Source organism: Sinocyclocheilus grahami, unplaced genomic scaffold, assembly GCF_001515645.1.
Source record: "Sinocyclocheilus grahami isolate Dianchi unplaced genomic scaffold, SAMN03320097.WGS_v1.1 scaffold449.1, whole genome shotgun sequence".
Classification (NCBI taxonomy): Eukaryota; Metazoa; Chordata; class Actinopteri; order Cypriniformes; family Cyprinidae; genus Sinocyclocheilus; species Sinocyclocheilus grahami.
In genome coordinates, this window is record NW_015505628.1 from 202,206 (window position 1) to 221,392 (window position 19,187).

The 19,187-nt window shown below is 38.7% G+C and overlaps 1 protein-coding gene across 1 annotated transcript; it reads left to right on the forward strand.

The window, feature by feature from the left end:
* The first annotated feature begins 13,174 nt into the window (after positions 1–13,174).
* Positions 13,175–18,523, forward strand: LOC107552400 (sulfotransferase 6B1-like). The gene is made up of 7 exons (XM_016234270.1): positions 13,175–13,431; positions 15,030–15,145; positions 15,251–15,340; positions 16,265–16,391; positions 16,514–16,608; positions 16,917–17,073; positions 18,196–18,523. The coding sequence occupies exons 1-7, from the start codon at positions 13,236–13,238 to the stop codon at positions 18,321–18,323; spliced, it is 909 nt and encodes a 302-aa protein (XP_016089756.1). The 5' UTR covers positions 13,175–13,235; the 3' UTR covers positions 18,324–18,523.
* The last annotated feature ends 664 nt before the right edge of the window (positions 18,524–19,187 follow it).

Here is a 19,187-nt window from a genome sequence, read left to right on the forward strand (position 1 = left end):
GAAGCCTGTTTTATGGCCGCATGATCCAGGAAGTATGAAGCCGAAACCCGGCTTTTCTTACCGTCTGGACATATATCGACGAGTGAAATAACACTGCAAGTCGAGCACCCGGTTTCTGAACCCAGCAGAGGGGGTGCTCATCGAGGACTTGCCCTAGAAAAGGGACAGAAACACACAAGTCCCGGGAAACACTGCAAAGAAACTAGCAGAAGGGTTATACACACAACCACCAGCTCATTAGTTTATACACACACATATATATATATTTATATATACATATATTTAGACATGGATCGTACTCACCCACCATGGTTCCCACGTCGGAGCTCTGTCCGAAGAAGCCTCTATACCGGACCATCAGTAAGATGGTCACTATGAAGCCATAGAACCAGCCAAACCAAATAGGTCCAGCACAGGAGACTATAATGCAGGAACTTTCCCACCTAACCTCGGTCAGGTGGAGAGATGGTGGATACAGGGGAATTAGGAAGGTGAAGATAAGTGCAGATGTAAGACCCCCGAAGGAAATGAGTAGATACTGAGGTGTCACTCTGATCCAGACAAAAGCGCTGACGCCTTGTCTGGATCACATCCCTTAGGTCTTTTACTTACCTTCCTTTGACCCGCGATTCTTCCTACCCCTACCCGCGGGCGGGGGAGGAGCGCAAGCCGCAACACTAGCCTTCTGTGCCTGTCTCTGATCCTCAAACCGAGATGGGCCAGGACCTCTGGCTTGTTCGGGCTCAGACCTGGACCTCCTATATCCAGGTCTTTCAGCAGGTCAGCCTGATATGCTTGGATCAGACATTTCCTGCTTTTGCTGGGCTGATCCCAGCAGAGCACTGGCCCCTGAATCAGACAATGTTAACAAAATAACATCATCCTCCAGCGGCTCACTCTCGTGCACAGCCGACGATCGCGAAAGGGAAACCCCCCCTTCAAACTCATCGGCCAGATCCACCTGCGATCCCCACGAGCTCATTCCCTTCCGTGCCTCAGCAGCAGCGGGTCCTGAATCGCGGGAAGCAGATGGCTGCCCTTCTTTCCTCGAAAAAAGAGACAAACGAGAGCTGAGCTTTTCCCTTGGAAAAAAACGCTCGCAGTGCACGCCGATTACCCCCTCGGAGGCATCGCGTGCGTGCTCTTCGCCCAAACAAATAACGCATAGATCGTGTGTGTCATCAGATGTCAAACAACGTCAACACGGATGCACACATCCTTAAATGCTTTGCTAGTGCTCGCCATAATGAGATGAATAGATCGCTCTTACCACAGAAATGCACGCTTCAAACAAAACAGTCAGTGAAGATGAAGAAGAGAATGATGTGAGCTCCCGGCACCTATTTATACTATAGTCGCGCCGGTAGTGACGTCATGGCTGTCGCCGGCCAACGAGTTGGTGTTTTTTCAATGTATGCTTCAGACACGGGTCACGACGAGGCGTCCCCCCCATAGCGACCCCTAGAGGACGCAGTTCGAAGTTCCCATGAAAGGGAACCATGCTTCACTGAAAGATACACATGACAATCGCAGCTTCTGTCAAATCGCGATCTCGATTCCATTTCGATTTATCGTGCAGCCCTAACAGATAGACAGACAGCCAGACAGCCAGATAGATAGATAGATAGATAGATAGATGGACAGACAGACAGATAGATAGATGAATCTGTCTAGGGTTTTCTGGTGCAGCAGGTGAGAATGGTGCATCTGATCACTTAGTAAAGCAGCATCACACCTCTGAGTATGAGTGACGCTTGACTCGGCAAGCACCATTAAAGTGGCAAATTATTAATATGAACTGGCAGTGGGCATGGCTCATGTTCATGTTTTATTAAAAACTAATGCAATTACACACAAATACACCTATATAACCATCATTTCCCTGCAAATTCACACAGTTCACTGAGATTCGTGTGGAACGTTATTTCACAGAGCATTAACGACCGATGAGTTCTTATAAACCCACTCACGGTCACACGTGAGGTGTGTGTGTGTGTGTACTCCAGGCGTTTGACCTCCTTTCACATGGCTGAACACAGCTGTACAAACTCTACAGACGACAGTAACTGAAGAACTGAGAACGATGTCTCTTGGCACCAAATGCACACACACACACATTTGGCATGTTTTATTCATGCACACACACTCTCTCTCACACACGCAGACATCAGAGCAGAGCAGACAGAGTGGAAACAGCGACTGTGTTTGTTTCTAAATAGAGCGTGTTTATCAGGAGGGTCTTAAGTAAACAAACATTCGCCCATCTCTCTCTCCGGCCTGAGTGCCATTCACAAAGCTTTAAAATACACTTCAGTTCCTGAATGTGGATTAAGACAGTAAGCTTCAGTAAGTATGCCATAATTATATTACATACAAATATATACTACATACATGAAAACATATCTATTTTATTAAAATATATTTCAAATGTATTTATTATTATATAGTTTGAATTATAACATATATTTTATATATACAATTCTTGTTTATATTTATACATTTTAATATATTACAGTAAACACATAAACCCAATAAATAAAATGTAATATAATATTACATTTCATTTATTTTAATATTGATATAGCATTAATAAACCAACGTTAATAAAGTTTTAAAATTGTTTTAAATAGTGCATAGTAAAAATAGTAAATAGTACAAATATTATATAAACATATACACGATACATATATTAAGTTTATTAACGTTTATATACATAGTATATATAAGAGAATAAAATAATTGTAAATAACTGTATAAATAGTGTAAAAAATACATAAATTCCATTCAAGGTCTCTAGAGCTACAGTATGTGTATGCACACACACACACACACACACACACACACAAACTAGATGTTCCTCCTAAATTTACTTAAAAGAAACAAAATAGACCCATCATTTCAGTGAAGACCTAGAAAATTAATGTGCATAGCAGACTTAAGTGCACTTTGTTTTTAATATGAAACACTGAATACATCAACTTGCTGTTTTATCATTCCACACAATCTCGTCACGAAAGGCTAAAAGCCGCCCTGTCTCAACATATCACTCAACCCTGAAACCAGCAAACCCCCCAAAAAACAAGTTGGATCTATCGGCAGCTCTCAAGACAAGCCAACCAGACGTTACATAACACCTGTCTGGGCCGGAGTTCAGCGCAGGACTCCTTCCTCCGATGATGACACCCTCACTAATTGAGTGATGTGGAATGGGTGTAATAGGGTCCCATGGAGAACGGGGAACCCTTCTCTTTAGGCTCTTTAGGTTCTAATTAGGAACTCTCTTTAGTGGTTGGGATTATAATCTGGGAATCATGTGAAACGAGGCGTTTGCGGCAGCGGCAGACATGATGTGCTCGCTCTCGCTGCCGTATATAGGCCACTCTCTGGGAACACTGTGTACCGGCAGCAGCTCACGTCACACACGCTCACTGCATCCCGCAGCACACAGTGATCTCATCTACTACAACACGCCCGCTGAAGCACAAACGCAAACCGCTAGGAAAAATGGCTGCTCTTGTGGTGTAAAAAGAAAGCTTACAACTACAACACAATTAGAATAATTCGGCATTCTTTGAGTAAACAACTACCTAGCAACCTGCCAGAACACCCTAGCAACCATTTAGCAATCCCCTAGCAACCATCCCAAACACTCTAGCAAATACATGGCATTGTTAAAAACAAGCGATCAGAAAACCTCACCAAGCACATAGCATCACTACATTACATTACATAACATTCTGAATGCCTTGTCGACCACATAGCAACACCACCATACAAATTAACAACATCATATCATGGCAAAAAAAAACTAATCAGAAAACCTCACCAAGGACACAGCAATGCCCTAGTAACCACATAGAAACACACACAACATTCCAAACACCGTAGCAACACCCTAGCAACCACCCCAAACACTAGCAATCTCAGAGCATAGTAAAAACTAATCAGAAAACCTCACCAAGAACATAGCAACAGCATAGCAACCATTAATATCATTGTAAAAACTAACCAGAAAACTCACCATGGGTAATGCCCTAACAACCATATAGCAACACACTAAAACATTCCAAACACCTTAGCACCCACATAGCAACACCTTAGCAATGCAATTCAAATCACATTTTATTTGTCCCCAAGGGGCAATTTGTAAGGTTACGAAGAGTTACACCCACCCAAAGCACTTTATCAATCTCATAGCATGGTAAAAACCAAGCGGAAAATCTATCCAGGACATAGCAACACCAGTGGTGGAGCTGATGGTGTGGCCAGGGGGTGGTCAAGGCTAATTCAGGGGGTCCATAGACCATGACAGAAAATCAGTGAATTACCCCAACCTGGCATAAAAAAGCATGAATAAATAAAAACGATTGCTGATTACTTCACATGACCCCACATTACATAAACATACCGTAAACTTCAAATGTTAGGCTGATGATACAAAGGGCAACTTTTTGAGCAATTTTGCTTGGGTAATTTTTCCATTGAGAATAGGTAACACATTTCTATCTGGATAATTTAGATCGGTCGTGGGCCCTGTCTCTCACCTGGTTGCCCGTTGACGGCAACATTGCCCAAAGTTGCCCGGCAACATAGTTCAAAAAGTTGCCCCATGTATCATCAGCATTAACTCATTTCTCTTATTTACTGTAACCAGTGGTTGGAGCAAAAGATCTAATGTTACCTTGTAGGCTACATGAAGTTTGTAAATGTTGTTCAGGAAACCTAAAACTTCAACTTACTTCAAACCGGGCTGCCAACTTTTGAGTTCAGCCTGGATTGAGAATTATTCATGAATAATGAACAGGTTTGCTATTAAGTATGTTATTTTTTCAAAATGTTTCTAAACTAAACTATACAGGGAACCTGTATGTATTATACCATTTTTTATAATAATGTTATATCTTTTAAAGGGGTCATATGATGTTGCTAAAAATAACTTTATTTTGTGTATTTGGTGTAATGAAATGTGTTTATGCGGTTTAAGGTTAAAAAAACACATTATTTTCCACATACTGTACATTATTGTTTCTCCTCTATGCCCCGCCTTTTTGAAACGCGTCGAATTTTACAAAGCTCATCGGTCTGAAAAGCGAGGTGTGCTCTGATTGGTCAGCTATCCGGTGCGTTGTGATTGGCCGAATACCTCAAGCGTGTGATGGAAATGTTACGCCCCTCACCATACTGTGAGGCCCTGTCCGGCCGGAGCGACGAGACAAAAACATTAAAACCCATTATAAACGAGGCATTTGTTGCATCCAGTGGGGACATAATTACTGATTATAATGACTTATACTGTCTTTTTATGCGTTGTACTGCATCGCGCCGCGTAAACATAAAACCATGTCTGCATTTGTGATCGGAGAAATGACAAACAACAAGCACTACTCTACACTGCTCAAAACTCGCGTTTGAATCATCAGTGGCAAATCCTTTAAATATAAAAACTTTATTTACAGACTGTGAGTCAGAACTGCCGGCATTGTAGTCTACTCTCCCAGGATCAGGAAACAGTCCTCCATAAAATGTGCTGCACACATCTGAATATTTGGGTTGAACTGTTCTGGAACAGTGTTGTAAATACAACTTAACCACTGATTTCTAGTCGTGTCCTCTTTTGGAAGACCAAACAAAGTAGTTTCGCTTTCACAACAAAATGGAACAGTGTTGTAAATACAACTTAACCATTGATTTCTAGTCGTGTCCTCTTTTGGAAGACCAAACAAAGTATTTTCGCCTTCGCAACGAAACACACAGCGTCTTCACAACATGGTGGAGGTGGCAGCAACAATAAAGTTACGGCCTTCTTTCTTTGCGTGAACATTTGGGTGGTGTTATGCAAATCTTCCCACACAGTGATGGGTTTGGGTTTGAGACTTTAGTCTTTTTAACTTCAGGGATCTTATCTATGCACAAACAGCTTGTAACACTCCAAAGAGAAAGGAAGACTTGAAATCGCATCATATGACCCCTTTAATTAATTTTTTTTATGATTACTAATTTATAGGCTAATAAACGTATTTGTTTTTGCAAAATTCTCCTCTAGTGTACATTTTTCTCACTAGTTTATGGGCACTGAATGGATTTTCGGCAGTTATGTGACAATGCTTTATAGCTGCTGTCTTAACATGATTGAAACACTCATTGAGAGCGTGTTATCACTCATTGTGCATTCAATGTTTATTTCATGCTAATCATAGAATGCACTCCTGCCTTGCTTGAACTGAGGCAATGCGGGAGCGCATGTGAACCATCATGCCAATAAAGAGCTCCAAAACTGTATTTATCGTTTGAAAATCTTAATAAAACTGACAAAATTCCAGTCCAAAAATCCAGTGCCACCCTGGACACCCCTCGGGCGCCACCACTGAGCAACACCCTAGAAACCACACAGCAACACAATAAAATATTCGGAACACTTTAGCAACTGCATAGCAACACCCTAGCAACCACCAGAAATACTCATCAACCTCAAAGCATGAACTAATCAGAAAAATTCACCAAGGGCATAGCAATATCATAGGAACCTAGTAACACACCCTAGCACATAGCAATGCCCTAGAAACCACATAGAAACATACTACAACATACTAACATACTAAACAGTGACATGCACGGGGGCCCTGCCCCTTTAATCGCCAATGCTAAAATGCCCTTTCGGTCCGGTCTATGTGCCCCCGGACCACGATTTCTACCGAGGGGGAGGGGATCACGGAAAACAAGCAATAGTATTTTATGCAGTTTTGCTTCACAGATAATTTAAACTTGTTTTAAGGAGTTTTGCATTTTACATTTTTACTAGAAAACAATCACAGTATTTTGCAGTGAAAGAATGAAAGAGGAATTTACTGTAAAACCGAACGATTCAGAAAGAGAGAAAAAAGAAATGCTGCTTGTAAAAAGGACACTCTGTTTCCTCCTGCTGACATTTGCCCGATACGATTATATGACCTTTTAATTTCACCTCCAGCAAGCGTGTGCGCACACACATACAAACACATGCAGGCACTGTGTGTGCATACAGAGGAATGTGTTTAATGCTTTACTGTCTATCAACACAAGCGGGTTAAGACATTAAGATCTACATGTGAATAATGCACACTAAAATCCCTCCAGATCACCACTTCAGTACTTCATAACTGCTCTGGCGTGGCCTAATGGTTAGAGAGTCGGACTCGTAACCCAAAGGTTGCGGGTTCGAGTCTCGTACCAGCAGGGATTGTAGATGGGGGGAGTGAATGTACAGCACTCTCTCCCACCTTCAATACCACAACTGAAGTGCCCTTGAGCAAGGGCACTTTCGCTTTCACAACGAAACTCACAGCGCCTTCACGACATGGCGGCAGCGGCAACAATACTACAGCGAGAATAAAAGTTATGCCTTCTTTCTTTGCGTGAACATTTGGGCGGCGTTATGCAAATCTTCCCACATAGTGATGTAGATATGTCGGGGATGTAGATATGTTAGAACGAGTCGTTTAGGTAGGTGTGGCTGACTCTTAACTTTTATAAAGAATATCTCTTTGGATTTGCAACTTTACAGATCTTCTTTATGCACCAAGAGCTTGTAACACTCCAAAGAGAAAGGAAAACTTTAAATCACATCATATGACCCCTTTAAACACTTCGGCTCTTATATGTTTTTACTTTGCACATGTATTAAATGTGTTTTTCTAGCGTATTTCTTTAATTTCTCAGGTAATATCAATTGTATGACCTATTTCAGATGCAGCCGAAATTACAACAACAATGGTTACTACACATATATTTAATTGTTTGAACACAATTATTTCTTGGGACAATTTAGTAGTGGCTGGATATCGGTAGGGACATGTCACAGCATCCATACTAAATTCTACACCCTTCCTTTGAACCTTAGCAACCTGCAAATGTAGGTGGGGGGAGTGAATGTACAGCACTCTCTCCCACCTTCAATACCACTACCAAGTCTTCACGACATGGCGGCAGCGGCAACAATACTACAGCGAGAATAAAAGTTATGCCTTCTTTCTTTGCGTGAACATTTGGGCGGCGTTATGCAAATCTTCCCACATAGTGATGTAGATATGTCGGGGCGTGTTAGAACGAGTCGTTTAGGTAGGTGTGGCTGACTCTTAACTTTTATAAAGAACATCTCACCCAAAGGTTGCGGGTTCGAGTCTCGTACCAGCAGGGATTGTAGGTGGGGGGAGTGAATGTACAGCACTCTCTCCCACCTTCAATACCACTACCAAGTCTTCACGACATGGCGGCAGCGGCAACAATACTACAGCGAGAATAAAAGTTATGCCTTCTTTCTTTGCGTGAACATTTGGGCGGCGTTATGCAAATCTTCCCACATAGTGATGTAGATATGTCGGGGATGTAGATATGTTAGAACGAGTCGTTTAGGTAGGTGTGGCTGACTCTTAACTTTTATAAAGAATATCTCTTTGGATTTGCAACTTTACAGATCTTCTTTATGCACCAAGAGCTTGTAACACTCCAAAGAGAAAGGAAAACTTTAAATCACATCATATGACCCCTTTAAACACTTCGGCTCTTATATGTTTTTACTTTGCACATGTATTAAATGTGTTTTTCTAGCGTATTTCTTTAATTTCTCAGGTAATATCAATTGTATGACCTATTTCAGATGCAGCCGAAATTACAACAACAATGGTTACTACACATATATTTAATTGTTTGAACACAATTATTTCTTGGGACAATTTAGTAGTGGCTGGATATCGGTAGGGACATGTCACAGCATCCATACTAAATTCTACACCCTTCCTTTGAACCTTAGCAACCTGCAAAACACTTTAGCAACCACAGAGCATGACTCTGACAACAAGCCACCCAGAAGTAAAACTAAACACAGCCAAACAGCACTTATGATTTCACCAGGGGGGAAAAAACGCTAACATTTTAAAATAATATTAACATTAGATTATAAATAAGATGTTATTATTAGATATTATATCGATTATCTATATGATATCTAATAATATTATAACATTAATTATAATATAGCGTTAATATTATATGGTCTTTTTTTTTAAGTTTAAATCCTATGTGGCCTTGGTTGCATCAGAAACTAACAAACAAATAAATAAATAAAAATACATGCATACAGATTTTTTTTCTTCAGAGGTTACAATTATACTGAAAATTCTTCACCGACAACAAAATTAAATTATTCATAAATTAAATATTTTAAAAAGCGTGGATGCCTGGGTCTCCCAAACTGTAGCATTTTTGCGCACTGTCGTTTTTTTGGGGCCTATTTTTAACCCGTGGCCATGTAAAGATGTTGTTCCAGATGCTGCTGAAACAGAAACTCTGTCCAGAGTGATCAGGCCACTGAAGGCAGATGAGTGCATGAAACTACAACTACAAGCACAACACTAAAAATAGCCCCGCGAGAAAGCAGCCATCCCAGAACAACAGGGCAATTCAAGGTAAAAGCATATTACGTTGTGTGTGCTGTGTGAACATGATGCTAAAGTAGTTCTAAATGTGAATGTGCATTAATTAATCTCACAAAAAACAGATTTAGTACTCATCAAAATTAATTAAAACAGTGAACTGCAAACTCAGAATATGACACAAACCTGCAATAATTAAATATGTTAAATAACACAAATGTATCTAATCCCATTTTATTAACCAATATCTTTGCTGCTGACCTGTGATGGTCCAGTTCAACCATACTAATAAGCAAAAATGACTTTAGAGTTTTTTAATTGCTGAAGAGTGTTTCTTCTCCTGCGTTCTACTCTACAGACGTGAATTTACTTTTGCTTCAGCCTGAGGTTTATTCGGTACACTTTTTGGTGTGAAAGGGCTTTTATATTTGCTATAAATAGACCTCCTTATATCAAAAACAATCAAGCCCTGCTCATATTTAAAAAGTAAAGTGAAAGTAACGCAAAAGTAATGTAACTAAGTAACGCAATTAGTTACTTTTTTAGGGAGTAACGAAATATTGCAATGCATTACTTTTAAAAGTAACTTTCCCCAACACTGATGCATATCAACAAATATCACTTAAACCAGATTAAACTGGTTCATCCTTCACAGTGAGGTAACTGGAATACTGTAACCTTTATAAACTTGTTCACTCTGAATAATATAGGATATGTACTATGGTAAAAGTCCGGTCGTCCAGCAGATGGATGGTTGGTTTCAGACCCTCCTCCTCTCAAAGCTGCTTATCTGGACTGGTGGTCCAGTGCTGCTCCAGACTCCGGCTCCGGCAGATGGAAAACACCCTGATAATTCCCGAAGAGAGGATTAAACTCAACGCATCTTTCAGCAGGCCTGGATGAGCACTATGGGATGCTCAGGATGTATATGTGACGAAGTCACATGACCTGGAAGTGACTCTCAACACATATGGTAAGGAGGATATACGCTGCCACAGGTCTAATAAAAACATGAACATCAATGCATAGGTAACACAACTCTACTTATCATCATGCATTTGAGCGTGTGAACAAGTATAGAACTTGCGAGTCAACATCACTATATTATACTTCAAATTACTGAGGGTTTAGTGATTTGAAAGAACCCCTAACCAAGTATTATTTATTAGTCATTTCTGTGTTGGAATGGAGCTGTGAGGATGGTGATCCCAGCCGGGATTCCCAACATCCCAAAAGTAAGCAAAACACTGATGAATCTGCCTAAAACAATACTGACATCTAGAGGCCACTGCCTGCATGCACATTCACACACACACACACACACACACACCAAAACACAATAATATATACTAATATAATATATTACACAATAATATATATACACAAACGTCCTCTACAGATGAAAAATGATCAACTGCTGCTGCATTGAAAGCAACGACTCAAAAAATCATATCTGCAGATCTCCACACAAATACTGCCATGACTACCGGACTGAAACTGCTGAGCTCATGCTTGCACTGCCAAAAACAGGTATGATAATGTTGCACTCATGAAAGACGATATTAAAACTAAGGAGCAATATAATCCATATTTCAAAACAGAGCAGTGATAATGGCAGCATAACTGATTAGTGTGATTTCATTAAATTGGACACAAACAAACTAATACCACAGAAAAGAACCAATCCATTGCTAATACTTACTAATATTTGTACTGTTTTCCGTCCAAAATGATGTCGCATTCGGCAGGATGATGTCATTATGGAACTGGCTTTTGATATTTAAAGAGATTAAACCTTAATGATTAACCTTAAAGAGTTTAAAGATTAAACGTACTGTATATCAAACTGGATCATGCAGAGCTTTTATCATCACAGAGCAGAAAGTAGCAAGTGGCTCCTCCACTGAGAAAGTTAATAACAAAAACTTCAAGTCTTCATGAATAAAAATGATAAAACCTTCATCAGATTTGTGGAAATGTAGCATTCAATCACTTGCTCAGCAATGGATGCTCTGCAGTGAATGGGTGCCGTCAGAATGAGAGTCCAAACAGCTGATAAAAACATCACAATAATCCACAAGTATTCCACACCACTCCAGTCCATCAGTTAACATCTGGAGAAGACAAAAGTTGCGTGTTTCTTAGAAATAAATGTAAAAAAATGACTGTGAATTTAACGGTAAAAGACTGTAAAAATGCTACAGTAAAAACCTGTTAAATGGTTAACAGTAAATTACCCTACTATATACGGGGAAAAACTGTATTGGACATTAATTTTACAGTAGTATACTGTTTTTGGAAGTGAAAAAGACCGTATAATCTACAGTGAATAACCGTAAATTGACATTCCCAGAATTCCCTGCATTACATTTCAAATTTGATGTTTTTTTGTTGAAATAACTGTTTCTTCTGAGTTTTTTCTTATCAGTTTTGTATATTAGGGTTGTGTGTTACACCTAATGTTGTTAAATTAATGTTTATTGCATTATTTCAGTTTCATGTGTGTTACCGTGATGGTGTTTAGTGTTTGTGTGAATGACACTGTGCACCTTCTATATATGTTATTATCTAAAAGCTGCTTGTGATGGGCTTTGGTTCATCATGTGACTTTCTCATCACCGCCTGCATTTGGTGGTTATCAGTGTATTACAAAGCTACAAAACAGATTTCAGTACTTCAGTAGGTTGGTATATTAACATTATATCAGTTAATGAAATTACGGTATTTAACTGTAAATTTAAGTTAAAACCGTAAAACCTAAAACGTTGCTACCGTATTTTTTACGGTAAAATTCCAGCAACCACAGTTGCCGTTTTTTTACCATAAATTTTACGGAATTTTTTTTACAGTGTGGAGTGGTGTGGGTTACTTCCATTTTTTTATCAGCTGTTTGGACTCTCATTCTTACGGCACCCATTTACATCCATTGGTGAGCAAGTGAAGGAATCCTATATTTCCTACATCTAGGATTGCCTGAGGTTGGATAAAATGTCAGCAAAGTTTCATTTTTAGATGAACCACAGGCATTCCTTTAATTTGTACACTGAAAAAAATTGCTGTAGAAACAATTTTCACTCTGAAACTATTATTATTTTTCATTAACAATTACAAAAGAAACGGCAAGTAACACTGAATTAAACATGACATTCTGAAGTATTTTCTTCTAAAATGAATTCTAGTAATCTTTGTTTTATTTACAACTTTGAAAAATATTTTTGTACAGTATAGCTGTGCATTTAAAAAAAGCCATTAAACAAGAATAAGCTCTTATAAATCTAAAGAGAAAAGTATTTCTACGCTGCTTCACATTGAGTGAGTTTAGCGTCTGTTCAGCAGCTGAGCTACATGAACTGACTACAGATTACATTTTACCTTTCACCTCTGCCAAAACCAGCTTTTCAAGAAAGCTATCTGGTGTAGTCATGCTGTGCGTGTCTCTCACAGAGTAATCAGTCAGACTGACACTTATGAGCCCTTATGTTGGCTCGGGGGCCCCTCAGACTGCGGAAATGGAGATTTATCACGCGAGCCGTGCGTGTGGGCGGATCTACAGCATTCTCCTTCCTGAACTACAGCATAAATACTCTGTGTGTGTGTGTGTGTGTGTGTGTTTGCGAATCTGAACCTCACCGGGACGAGAATCCACCGCCAAGATGAGTCAAACACCAGCTATGAGTGAAATGAAGTCTAGGATGGAGAGGGCAGCGAACATCTCCAGCGTTCTCCCTCTTGAGCTATAGCATAGATCCACTTAAATACTCTGTGTGTGTGTGTGTGTGTGTGTGTTTGCGAATCTGAACCTCACCGGGACGAGAATCCACCGCCAAGATGAGTCAAACACCAGCTATGAGTGAAATGAAGTCTAGGATGGAGAGGGCAGCGAAGATGAAGGACGAAGACAAGCTTTATAAGCGAGAGGGAATCCTGTACTCCACGATCCTCAGCCCTCCAGAGACCCTGGACAAGTTAAAAGAGCTGGAGGCCAGAGAGGATGACCTTATCCTGGTGGCGTACCCTAAATGTGGTGAGTAAAACCAGACAGGTCTGCGGTTGTTTCTGTAAGACGTGCATGTAGAAAAGTTTGATCTACAAGCCATAAAACTAGTGCAAAGGCTGCCGGTGGAGTCAGGTTACATGTTAGCTGCATAGCCTTCTTTTGTCAGGTCTTTCACAGTTTGCTTGAGGGAATTTCTCCTGTAATCCTTCCTGCATAACTGACTCATGCAGCTGCAATACTGGACACTGAAGAGTGAAGCGATTTGGTGCATTCATGAAACTCAAACACTGGTGTAAATTGGTGCGCCCAAGCGAATTTACATAAGAATTGGTTTTTACAAACCATTTACACTGAAAATGATCACATTGCATTGACTGTGACAATTTACATAATGCGGTTTTACAAACTCAGTAATTTAAGAACTGTCTTTTGAACAATTTACATTAAAATTGTCACACAGAATGATTTTACTAAGACAATTCTTGTAATGAATTTATTGTGAGAATTTACAGTGCATAAGAAAGAATTCATACTTTCATTCTGCTTGTGTTTCATGAATGAAACCTTGTTGCAAATACTTAATTAACAGCTCTAACCTAGATATTAAAGATTCACATATTGCCTTTAACACAAATCCAGATCTTTCCTTCCTTAAACAAACAACCTCTCGTAACCTGATTCTCTTCAATGCATGACACACGCTTATGATTCTTACATAATAATGAGCAAGTTATGCTCAATGTCAACACCAGCTGTAACACTGGACACTGAAGAGTGAAGCAATTTTGTGCATTCATGAAACTCAAACACTGGTGTAAATTGGTGCATCTGACTGAATTTGCATAATACTTGTTTTTTTACAAACCATTTACATTGAAAATTATCACATTGGACTGAAAGTGACAATTTACGTAATTTTACCAACAATTTCCACTAAAGTTGTGGAACTGAATTAGACGTATTTAAGAACTGTTTTATGAACAACTGACATTCAATTTGCAGCAAAACAATGATTTTACAAAGACAAATGTTGCAATGAATTTAACGTGTGAATTCGGAGTATAAGAATGGTTTTATACTTGAATTCTGCTTGTGTTTCATGAATGAAACTTTAATGCAAAGATTCACATTTAGCCTTTAACACAAATCCAGATCTTTCATTCCTTAAACAAACAACCTCACATAGCCTGATTCTCTTCAATGCATGACACACGCTTATGATTCTTACGTAAAAATGAGCGAGTTATGCTCAATGTCAACACCAGCTGTAACACTGGACACTGAAGAGTGAAGCAGTTCTATGCATTCATGAAAATCAAACACTGGTGAAAATTGATGCACCCAAGCAAATTTACATAAGAATTGGTTTTTATAAACTATTTGCACAGGCAATTATCACATTGTACTGAATGTGACAATTCACAAAATGCAGTTTTACCAACAAACAGAAATTATTGCAATTATTTCAATGCGACAATTCCCAGTGAATGCTTTATATATAATATAATATATAATTATAATATAAGAATGCTTTATACACACACAAATGTTGCATCTCTCATTGAGGTTAACTCTCTCTTTCTCCCAACTACATCCTAAATCTGTTTGTAACTGATTTCGAACAGGTTTCAACTGGATGGTGGCAGTCTTGCGTAAAATCTTGAATGCTTCCACTGGGAAAAATGAGAAACCGCCTGAAAGGCCCCCTATGGTGGAGTTTTTACCTCCAGATGTTCAAGAGGTCAGTAAGTGCAGTGCACAAGCAATCTGCAAATCTGGAAATGTTTACCCTGAACACACAAAAACATCAGCGTAATATTATAGTTTCACGCTGTTTGTCTTACAGAAACTGGCTGAAATGCCTCCACGGAGGCTTCTGGGAACTCATCTGCACCCTGACAACATCCCTCCCTCTTTCTTTACTAAGAAACCAAAGGTCAGTAACAATGAGTGCACTTTGAACCACATTGCAAAGGTCACATGACACTAGATATATACCAACTTGTAGTGCCAAACACACCAATGGCGTTCACATTCACTGTTAGAGAACATATGTTCAGTTTTGGGTCAGTATGATGGTTTTTTGTAAAGGAATTAATATTTTTATTCAGCAAGGATGCATTAAATTGATCAAAAGTGACAGTAAAGCCATTTATAATGTTATAAAAGATTTCTGTTTCAAATAAATGCTGTTCTTTTAACTTTCTATTCATCTGCGAGTCCTGAAAAATAAAATGTAGCACTGTTTCCACAAACATATTGGGCAGCACAACTGTTTTCAACATTGATAAAAATTAGAAATGTTTCTTGAGCAGCAGATCAGCATATTATACTGATTTCTGAAGATCATGTGACACTGAAGACTGGAGTAATGATGCTTTTGATCACAGCAATAAAATGGTTATTTTAAATTGTAATAATATTTCACAGTGTTATTATTTTTAGTGTATTATTTATCAAGTAAATGCAGACTTGATGAGCAAACTTTTGAATTATAGTAAATATAACTTCTAATTGGACAAGGGGAGAAAATTATCATAATTTGACTAGTTGGTGATGTTGGATGTAACCAAAATCATTTTGGTTTTAACTTTGTGAGGATTTGACTGAATATTATTTAGCCAGTGTAGGTGAAAATTGCATTTGGACAAATTTCAAAAAAAAAAAAAAATGAATTCTTTCAAAATGCATAATGCATCAGCTGAATTACGATTCTGTGCCTTTTGGTTCAAAAGTTACCTGCAAAAAAAACATTACATACCATACAGTATACTAGGAATAAAGATTCATTCAGATTAGAGCAGAACATACTATTTTCTCTCATCTAATGCTCTTCATCTTCTACATTGTCGATTTTCAGATTCTGGTGGTGTTCAGAAACCCGAAAGACACACTCGTCTCATACTATCATTTCATGAACAAAAACCCGGTTCTGCCCAGCGCTGAGCCGTGGGACAAGTTCTTCTCAGACTTCATGGCTGGTGAAGGTGGGAAAACACTGAATAATGAAAGTTAAATACTGAAATATTTAAAGGAATGTTGTGTAGGACTAAACTTATTTATGTGTTTCTATTACAAAAAAAAGATGTTATTTATGTTTCCTCTTCAGTTGCCTGGGGCTCTTATTTTGATCACGCTCTCGCCTGGGAGAAACGTCTAGACGACCCAAACGTGATGATCATGACATATGAGGAACTGAAACAGGTAGAGAAACCTGCGCGTGTTGTGTTTGCAACATCACTGTCTCGTGTTCATTGGCCGCCGGTCTTAAAAGTCAATGCGAATCTGTATTAAACCCATTTTACTTCCATAATGTGATGCATTTCTGAGAGAAACAGATATTTATCAAAGATTTTGAAGACTTTAGAACAATGTGCAATGATAAAATTACACAACCATTATTAGCTATGTAAATAAACTCAAATCTGACTTCATGTTGACTTTTTAACCTGTCGTGGTGCAAAGACCTGTTTGAGTTTGAAACATCTGAGGCTGTTCTGCTGTCCGTGCAGAACCTGCCAGAAGGTGTGAAGAAACTCTCAGAGTTCTTCAGCCTTCCACTGACCGATGAGCAGGTCAGCAGCATCGCTGGAGAGAGTACGTTCAGCGCCATGCTGGAAAACTCCCAGAAATCTCATGGCAATTTTGGCAGCATCTTCTTCAGGAAAGGTAAAAAATCCCTTCATGATGGATCTCAGATCGAATCAACTCTGATGTTTATCCTTAAATTCCTCAGTTGCAGCATTCTTTACATACAAGTGAAGAACTATATAAAAAAAAAATCAATGTAGATAGTAGCTCTTTTTATATGTATTTATATTATGTCTAAAACTAATATCTCACATATATCTCAGCATTATATATATATACACACACACACATTTTATAGAAGCCTGTTTTTTTGCTAATGAGCAGAACATTTTTTTACTTTTTATTTTGCAATTCTGCCATTTTTTCTTAGAATTGTGAGTTTGTATCTTACAATTCTAACTTTATATCTTACAATTTTCACTTTATAACTTGCAATTCTGAGTTTATATCACACAATTCTGAGAAAAACTCACAATTACGAGATGTAAATTCATTTGCATGATAAAAAGTCATAATTACCTTTATTCTTATATTGGTGGAAATGGGCTTCCATAATATTTAATCATTAAAAAAAAAAGATTTTTGTTTATAAATGACCTCAATATTTTTCACAAAACAGTTATTTTTACAAAGCACAAAAATAGTTAATACTGCAAAATCATCTGCTGACATAAAAATATAAAAATTATACTGCCAAAAAAGTAAGCATATTCACTATAAGAGTTAACGCATAGCTCTATTCTGACATAAGGTATCAGATTTTTTGTCCTATCCGTTGCTATGGTTTATCACTGTCAATAATCACATTTTTTTATTCAAATCCGCATTTAAAGGGATAGTTCAAAACAAACAGTTTCTGGTCCCCATTGACTTCCATTGTATTTTTTATACTATGGAAGTCAATTTGGGAACAGCAACTGTTCAGATACCCACATTCTTCAAAATATCTTCCTTTATGTTCAGCAGAAAAAAAAGAAACTTTCAAAAAGGTTTGAAACAACTTAAGGGTAATTCAATTATGACCATTTTCATTTTTTGGGGTGAACTATTCCTTTAAATACAGCAGTTAATCCAGAAACTTTGCAGTGTGTAGCTAGTAGCATGACAAATAAAACTGTATTGAAATTAAAAATCTCTTATTTACATCATTTACATTAAAGGATTCCTTTGTGATCTTCCTGTCACATGTTTTGTCTTCAGGTGAGGTGGGCGACTGGAAGAATAATTTTTCTGATGCCCAGAGCAAACAGATGGATGAGCTTTTCCAAGCCAAACTAGCTGGAACAAAACTCGGAGCCAGACTGAAGTATGACCTTTACTGCCAATAAATGTGACGTCACAACGAGAGCCAACGGACAGAGAAACTGTTTACTCCACAGGGATTTACTGTCATTCACGCGGGCAGCTGTTTAATCGTTTTCATGTTTTGGTGCATTCCATTGCTTGCAATAAGCACAAAAAAACCTCACTGTCATTAAACCTCATTCTGTGTATATGCTAACATTTATTAAAAAAGATGATGTCAACACTATTTAAAGGGCACCTATTATGCCCCTTTTTACAAGATGTAATATTGGTCTTGATTGTCCCCAGAATGTGTCTATGAAGTTTCAGCCCAAAATACCCAACAGATCATTTATTATAACAGCTTGAAAATGTCATTTTTGGGGTGTGTCTAAAAATAGAGCTGTTTCGGAGTGTATAGCTTTAAATGCAAATGAGCTGCATATTCCCGCCCGTCTCCAGAAGAGGGCGTCGCGTATACGTCTCTCTGCATTGCATATCTACAGCAATAAACAGCCAGTAGAAGCAACATAACTGAGAGGAGAGAACCGGTGTTTAGCTGTACATATGGGAAGCCAAATGCACTGAAAGTGGGACGAAACAGCGCGATGTTACAGAGCTCGCGCCGCGCTGACCTGTCATCGGTGCGGACCTATGGACCGAGCCGTGCGACCGAACGAATCTCACGCTACGAACGGCGCAAACTAATCTCACAAGCGCGGCGCTGATCAGTAAAAAAAAGACCTAATGTACGCACACAAATACGGTTATAATGCTAAGCACTATAACGACATGACATCCACAAAGGAGTCTGGAGTGATACACATATTTAGGTAGATTTTGAGGCGCATTACCTTGAAAAATTAAAGTAATCCACAGCATCCTCAGCAGCTCAGATGTTGGGAGAA

Excerpts from the sequence above, each read along its gene's own strand:
- LOC107552400 (XM_016234270.1), top strand. The coding sequence starts at position 13,236 with ATGAGTCAAACACCAGCTATGAGTGAAATGAAGTCTAGGATGGAGAGG. Across the intron at positions 13,432-15,029 it reads GGTGGCGTACCCTAAATGTG|GTTTCAACTGGATGGTGGCA; the intron begins GTGAGTAAAACC and ends GATTTCGAACAG. Across the intron at positions 15,341-16,264 it reads TCTTTACTAAGAAACCAAAG|ATTCTGGTGGTGTTCAGAAA; the intron begins GTCAGTAACAAT and ends GTCGATTTTCAG.